The sequence below is a fragment of the Loxodonta africana genome, chromosome X, assembly GCF_030014295.1.
Source record: "Loxodonta africana isolate mLoxAfr1 chromosome X, mLoxAfr1.hap2, whole genome shotgun sequence".
Classification (NCBI taxonomy): domain Eukaryota; kingdom Metazoa; phylum Chordata; class Mammalia; order Proboscidea; family Elephantidae; genus Loxodonta; species Loxodonta africana.
The window spans coordinates 175,549,586-175,557,410 of NC_087369.1; the positions used below are offsets into that span (position 1 = coordinate 175,549,586).

The 7,825-nt window shown below is 47.9% G+C and overlaps 1 protein-coding gene across 1 annotated transcript; it reads left to right on the forward strand.

The window, feature by feature from the left end:
• Positions 1–4,235, forward strand: LOC135228816 (PWWP domain-containing DNA repair factor 4-like). Its single transcript, XM_064277726.1, has one exon. It carries the CDS (start codon positions 2,207–2,209, stop codon positions 3,929–3,931), a length of 1,725 nt encoding a protein of 574 aa, XP_064133796.1. The 5' UTR covers positions 1–2,206; the 3' UTR covers positions 3,932–4,235.
• The last annotated feature ends 3,590 nt before the right edge of the window (positions 4,236–7,825 follow it).

The following is a 7,825-nucleotide window of genomic DNA, read 5'->3' on the forward strand; positions in this document are numbered from 1 at the left end:
TCATTGCTGATGTCAGATGGATGCTGGCTGAAAGCAGAGAAAACCAGAAGGATGTTTACTTGTGTTTTATTGACTACGCAAAGGCATTCGATTGTGTGGATTATAACAAACTATGGATAACACTGCAAAGAATGAGAATTCCAGAACACTTAATTGTGCTCATGAGGAACCTGTACATAGATCAAGAGGCAGTTGTTTGGACAGAACAAGGGGATATTGATTGGTTTAAAGTTAGGAAAGGTGTGCGTCACGGTTGTATTCTTTCACCATACCTATTTAATCTGCATGCTGAGCAAATAATCCAGGAAGCTGGACTATATGAAGAAGAACGGGGCATCAGGATTGGAGGAAGACTCATTAACAACCTGCATTATGCAGATGACACAACCTTGCTTGCTGAAAGCGAAGAGGACTTGAAGCACTTACTAATGAAGATCAGAGACCACAGCCTTCAGTATGGGTTACACCTCAACATAAAAGAAAAATGCTCACAACTGCACCAATGAGCAACATCATGACAAACGGAGAAAAGATTGAGGCTGTTAAGGATTTCATTTTCCTTGGATCCACAATCAACAGCCATGGAAGCAGCAGTCAAGATATCAAAAGACACATTGCATTGGGAAAATCTGCTGCAAAGGACCTCTTCAAAGTGTTGAAGAGCAAAGACGTCACCCTAAAGACTAAGGTGCGCCTGACCCAAGCCATGGTGTTTTCAATCGCACCAACTGCATGGGAAAGCTGGACAATGAATAAGGAAGACTGTAGAAGAGTTGACGCGTTTGAACTGTGGTGTGGCGAGGAATATCGAATATACCATGGACTGCCAAAAGAACGAACAAATCTGTCTTGGAAGAAGTGCGACCAGAAAGCTCCTTAGAGGCAAGGATGGCGAGACTGCATCTTACATATTTTGGACATGTTGTCAGGAGGGATCAGTCCCTGGAGGAGGATATCATGCTTGGCAGAGTACAGGGTCAGCAGAAAAGAGGAAGACCCTCAACAAGGTGGATTGATACAGTGGCTGCAACAATGAGCTCAAGCATAAAAACGATTTTAAGGATGGCGCAGGACTGGGCAGTGTTTCGTTCTGTTGTGCATAGGGTGGCTATGAGTCAGAACTGACTCAATGGCACTTAACAACAACAACAACTAACAGTGACTAATGAAGAAACCCTGGTGGCGTAATGGTTAAGAGTTCGGCTGCTAACCAATATGTCCGCAGGCCGAATTGACCAGCCGCTCCTTGGAAACTACATGGGGCAGTTCTACTCTGTCCTATAGGGTCGAGTGAGTTGCAATCGACTTGATTGCAGCGGGCTTGGATTTCTGGGCTTTGTTGGAATGACTGATGAGACTGAGCATCTTTTCACGTGTTTGTTAGCCACCGGTATATCTGCTTGGGAGAAATGTCTACTCAATCCCCTTGCCCAGATTTTTACTGGGTTGTTGGTCTTTCTGTTGTTGCACTGTAGGAGTTTGTTATGCATTCTGGATATTAAACCCTTATCGGATGTGTGGTTCCCAAATGGCTCTCCCACCATGTAGGCTGTCACCACACTTTCCTGACAAAGTCCTTCGATGTGCAAGTTTTCTTCCAGTGTGAGAAAGTCCAACTTCTCTATTTTTTATTTTGTTTCTCATGCTTTTGGTGTCACATCTAAGGGCCTACCATCAAAAGAAGGTCTTGAAGTCTTACGGTTTCCGTTCTTCTACTGGGTCATTGATCCATTTTGACTTAATTTTCATATATCGGGTGAGATATGGCTCCAACTTCATCCTTTGGAAGTGGAGATCTAGTTTTCAGGAAACACATGTTTTTAATCGCCACCTAGAAATGAAGATTCACAGGTGCCATCCAACGGCCTGTACCTCAAGCAGTCCTTGATACCATGATATCCAGTTACTGGTCACGACACTGACCGTAATCCAATGAATTCTATGCCCTTGCTCCTGAACAGGACATGGTGGTGTGACACCCTGCATCTATATACAGGACACTGCCTCTGAGTTCCTTGACTGCACCGGGTGGCACTGGCAGCCTAGAAAAATCCAAAATGAAGCACCCCCTAGATTGAACCTCAACAATCCCGAAAGACACCGAACATCCAATAACACATATGTTGCCCCTGGCATGACACCCTCCACGCAGACGTACAGGTCCTTTTTGAAGAGCGATAGTAGTAATAAAGATAAATGAAAGGATATGGGTGTAGATGTCATGTTTTTCCCCCAAATACTGGCCATGTGGCCACACCCTCTGTCCAATACCCACTCTATCTTTCTTCATTGTATGTTTTATCAATCCCAGTGGCCAGGCTTTTTCTGCTTTGCAAAAGGGATTTCCCTGAGAGGTTTTTCCTTTTCCCTCTTCCAGTGTCTGCCGGTAATATCTGTTCAGTGCACGGTGGTGCCTCTCGTGAGGTGTGATGCTCTGTGTGGTGAGGAGCTACAGAAGTACCCAGCCCCGGGTCCTGTCCTGAGTCAAACGGAACCAAAGTCATCATCAAGCTCCACAGAGGGCCACAGTTTCCCTTCATTTTCGGAAGGCGGTGAGGAGAAGGAGGGCAAGAAAAAGGCTGACACCTCAGCAGTTATGTCCTCCCACCCTACGGTCATGAAAGAGGGTGCCTGTGCTAAACACCCAGAGGGCACTCCCGTTTGGCCATCAGGTACCGTGCACACCGGCCTCAAAGCTTTGAAAGCAGAGGCTCAGGATGCCTGCCCAAAGCCCCGGACTAGGTCCCGTGGAAGCTCTGCCTTCTCTGAGAATACTGAGGGCACCAGACAGGGCCCCTCAAAGCCTAGCTCTGCTGGCGCGGCCACGTGCTCCAGCTCCTCTAACCTCCGTCTTGCCAACAGGAAAAGGAAGCTTCAGACACAAGGAGCTCAGGATGGACTGAAAAAAGGGCGACCTGCGGATGACTCAGAGGCTACCGGTCCCGTCAAATCTAAGAGCAGGAACGGACCAAGGCAAGATCAACCTAGGTGCGTTGCTCGCCCACAGGAGCCATGCCCCATAGAAAGAGGAATGGTGGTCTGGTTTAAATTTCAAGATTACCCATACTGGCCAGCAGTGGTACTGAGCGTCCGGAGGGTAGAGAAGACCGCAAGGGTGCTCTTGATTGAGGCCCACATGAGCCAGGAGAGGAGGGGTATCCGAGTCCCTCTCCGAAGACTGAAGCCCTTGGATTGTCAACAGAAACCGAAACTCATGAGCAGAGCCAAGAAGCTGTACGGCCAGAGTGTGGACTGGTGCTGCTCACTGGTGGCCCACTACAGGGAAGCAGTAGGCCGCAGGTCTTTTGTGGGCTCCCTCCTGGAGTATTTTACCGCTGATATTAGTTACCCGATTCGGAAAGCGATCCAGGAGGGCGAGGTGGACAGCAATTTTCCAAGGGTGAATTATAATGACCTGGAGGAGTCTGAGGAGGAGCCCCACCTGGGCGGAAAGGGGCACTACAAGAAACTTCTCCCTGACCGCAGGAAGGCCGCCAGGGACCGAGGCAACCAGAAGCTCCTCGACTTCATTGTGAAAAGAAAGGGGGCCGAAAGACACCTTCTCGACATTGTAGACGGCAGGAAGCACTCCACGTGGCTGGACTCGTTTTTGAGTTCAACCAGGCACATGGGCTGCACTGAGACATACCTGGAGGATGAAGACCAGCTGGACGTCTTGGTCAGATATTTACAAGAAATCTACAAGCAAATAGACCAGAGGATGCTGACGCGGATAAAGAAAGATAAAGTCAATTTTGTTCTGGAAGTCCTTGTGCCAGAAGCAATCATTTGTTCCATGTCTGCGCTGGAGGGATTGGATTACAAGGACGCGGAGGCCAAGTACCTGGATGGGCCACCTGTTCATTACCGGGAAAAAGAGCTCTTTGATAAAAAAAAAAGCCTTGGTGGAAAGGAGACGGAGATTAGTTAGGAGGAAAGCTCGTTAAATCCACTCCGGTGCCTGTACCTGAGCAGAAAGCCTTGGAATTTACGTGATTAAGAAGAAAATGTGTCTGGCTGAAGTGTGTGACCCCCATTTCTGTGGCATGTACATATTTTCTGAGAACGGGAGAATTTTGGAAACGTGGTGGGTTTGCTTTGGCTCCATCTCCGGAATTGGAGGGAGGCACACGCAGCATCATTCCTTGTTCCCACACTTGCCCAATAATATTTTTTTTGTTAGGACAGTGCAAACTGGTCCACTTCCACCTGTTTTTTTTTCCTTTGCATCTTATTATTCCCCAGGTATTTTCAAAGGAAAGCACCATTGTATTCCATACCGTTTCTTCTGGGTGGACTTGCGATCTTAATGCGGGATGCACTCACTCACTCACTCACTTAAAAAAAAAAAAATGAAAAATCACCGGCATCAGGTACAAAGCAACGGTAATTTTAAAAATTTAAAATATTTTTTTTTTTTTAAATATAGTTTTTGCAGAAACATGTACTGAATTTTTCGTTTCTTTTCTTACTTTGACAAAAGTTACTGGATTTCTCGTTCAGATACTTTCTGGATTTTTCTTGCTCTACCTCTTTATCTTTTGAAAAAATGTCTCTAAGTTATGAAAGCAACAACAGAGATGCTTCTTTTCCGTGACCACTCCCTTCAAATGCTTCTTCGAAAAGCCACTTGTTATTCAAACGTCAAGTTAATAGATCATCCCCGTGGAATCCTGATGCACTGACTGAGATCTTGGCTAGCAGAAAACAGTCCTCAGCCCTCAGCCAGAGGGCTCACACTGCATTTCTTCATACTCCACCTATGGGCGTGCCCCTGCCTCCGTGTGAATGTTCCCTGAAAGCAGACAGGCTTCTGGCTGTCTTCATAACTGATGGTGACCAGGCCCCCTTCATACAGCTGTCTGTCCCCACGTGGTAGGCAGTTACCTACGCTCGCTCTACTCACTGGCTGGCTACTCTAGATCTCTGAGTCCATCCTGACTGCTTTGGACCCCACCCAGCGTGGTCTGAATCATAGGACAGACAGGCCCTTTGTCCTGGGCCCTGTATCTCCAAGAACGCAGTGGTCATTTGTCTCAAACCAGACAAGCTTTATCTTTGACTTGTTCATAGAGTAGCGCCAACAGGCTCCAGCAGTATAAATGCAGACCCCTGAGCCATTCCAGGCTGCTGGAAGGAGTTGGTGGACCGGGATCAGGGACTCGGAACTGGGTAACCAAAAAAGTCTGCATTCAGCCGAGTATGGCTCTTGTGAAAATATAGTTAAACACACGCAATTCAAGATAACTCCTGAAGCCAAGGAATTGTTACCCTAGCTTGAAACAAGACTTTTTTTTCAGAATAAATGTTAGAAAAGCTGCTTTGTTTGTAAAGCCTGACGTGAAAATAAATGCTAAAGCCTTACACGCACCTGACTGCATTTCCCTTCTAGAGGGAGTCAGCTGCCGCTCGCGGGTTATGTGTTCACATGACCACGTGTTTTTGTACAATCTACACAAGTCAGGTGTTTGTTTTGTTCACAATAAAAGGCATCCTCTCTTTCGCCTCCAGTTTCTGTTCCATCATCCTTCAGGCTGCACAACTCCCTACGTGGTCTCTCTGTAAAAATTATGTTTATATAGATAATATGTTGTCATCTTTTTTGGTCGTTACCTATTTTCCAGTCATTCCAAATAATTAACTTTTCCTTTTCATGCATAAGTGTGTATTATTTTCAAGAGGGCCTCTTAAATTGTATCAGCTTCAGAACCTGCTTTGGAAGAGAGCAAGACTCCCTGATGACAACACCCATACCACTCCCATGGCATCCTCATGCCCCTGAGAAGTATTTGAGGGCAGACCATCTCCATGCTCTCTGTAGACCTTCTACACTGGGACACACGCTAGCATTACCCTGCAAATCCATGTCCCTCGATTCCCGTGGATGTCCCAGCTTCGGCTTTCTCGTTGGGGTCACCTTACACCCTCATTCACCGATTCATGGCATGGTGAGTCGGGAGAGCAAGCAAGTCGTGGGTTAAGGCTCTGCTCTGAAGATAAATTGCAGGTGCCATAGAAAGGAGGTGTTAATCCTGTGACCTGGGAGACAACCTAGCTTCTATGATGAGTAGGATACACTACTGAATCTTCGTCCTGAGAAACATCCGTCAGTCATGTACCCACTACTTAATGCCCTTTCTGAGAAACATCTGTCACTGTTACGGGCTGACTGTCTGCATCTGATATTTAGAGCCCTCAAGTTGAGAGACCGTGAGTGTCTATTAGGTATGGGGGGAAGAGAGGGGACGTCATTTATAACCGAGGTTTTTACTGAAGAGAAGGGAATATTCCTCAGGCCGGTGTCTATTCTCCCGTTGACTCTGTGGTCCCTCAATGGCCTTTGGAGCATGGGGGTGGATTTGTGGCTGCCTGGCCTCTGAGATTGCTTCCAGTCTGAGAACTACGGAAGACAGACTCTAGACTGCCTTCAGAAGGATCTCTCTTAGGTTTGTGTGTCCAAGGGAAGGCACAATCTGTCACCCCGCAAATGATTTGGCTTGAGGAGAGCCGTCTTACCTCCTCTCATGAGGCAGGCTGCTGAATATCAGGCCCTAAGCCTAATTGTCAGATTGGCTACGCTTCACAGAGGCAGAAAGCCCACCATTCACTAGTCTCTATATGTGGACTTCTGGGTGGCACAAACAGAAGTGCTTGGCTACTAACCAACCAAAATTTGGGCAGTTTGAGTCCATCCAGAAGCACCTCGGAAGAAAGTCCTAGTCATCTGTTTCTGAGTGGCCACGACTATGAAACCCTATGGGGTGAAGTTCTGCTCTGACACACATGTGGTCGATCACCATGAGTTGGAATTGACTAGAGGGCACCTAGTCTCCTTACACAGATATGTGCCCCATAACGTCTGTCCAGTCAATGTCCCACTGCATAATACGTGTGTGATCCCATAAGGTTGGAATAGAGCTCAGAAATCCTGATCAGAGATCGGGACACAGTGGACGTACTTTGTGCTGAGTGCTACACATCCCATCTGTCTCTCACTAGCTCTCCGCGTCCCACATCAGCCACAGCCCTGGGGTGGCACCGGGAAGGGGTCCCAGCAGCCGTCCTCGACTGTCTCACCATGCTCGCCTCAGGCAGGGATCTCACAGATGCCCGATGGAGCTGCCTAAGGGGATAGCCTGTGAGGCCACTGCCCCACTTGGTCACGGCACCCTGTGTGTCAAGCCCGGGCTCAAGAACTTCGTTCCTCCCATGGTGGTGGCCACCTAGTAGTCTGGGCTGTAGAGGTGGTGGGAGGAGGAGCCGGAAAGGTGTCTGGGGGAGTAGGGGGAAGCAGAGGAGGATGCAGAGGAGGGGTGGGCAGGACTGGAAGAGTTTAAAGCCCATTATGGGAGATGGGGCAGGCAGGCAGGGAAGAAGGAAAGGAAGGGAGCTGGCAGCAAGCCTGGAGGCAGCCGACTATTCAGCGAGTACATGCCATGGCTTGGGCCCGGTGTGGCTCTAGGAGACCGAGCAGGGATGGCACAAGACCTGTGGCAGCACCAGCCTAAGTTTTCAAGCAATCCCTCGGGGTGGAGGCAGCAGCACGGGTCTTGGGCCTGCCCAGCGAGTGTCCTGCACGCCTCTCACCTGTATCTGCAATGGTGTTTACACAACATCCAAAACAACTAACGTCCCATTTCACAGAACGTATCATGGACAATAAGGGACACATACCTCTATAAATAAATATAAATACATACATATATATATATATATATATATCCTGGTAAGGAGAGAGTGTAACCCACATAACTAGGTGACAAGTTTGAGAATCAGAATCAGTGGTGTGATGGATCGCTTTTATATGGTTTCTCTCACCGTGGTC

Bases quoted from the DNA above. Each gene is read 5' to 3' on its own strand.
- LOC135228816 (XM_064277726.1), top strand. From the start codon at position 2,207: ATGGGTGTAGATGTCATGTTTTTCCCCCAAATACTGGCCATGTGGCCA.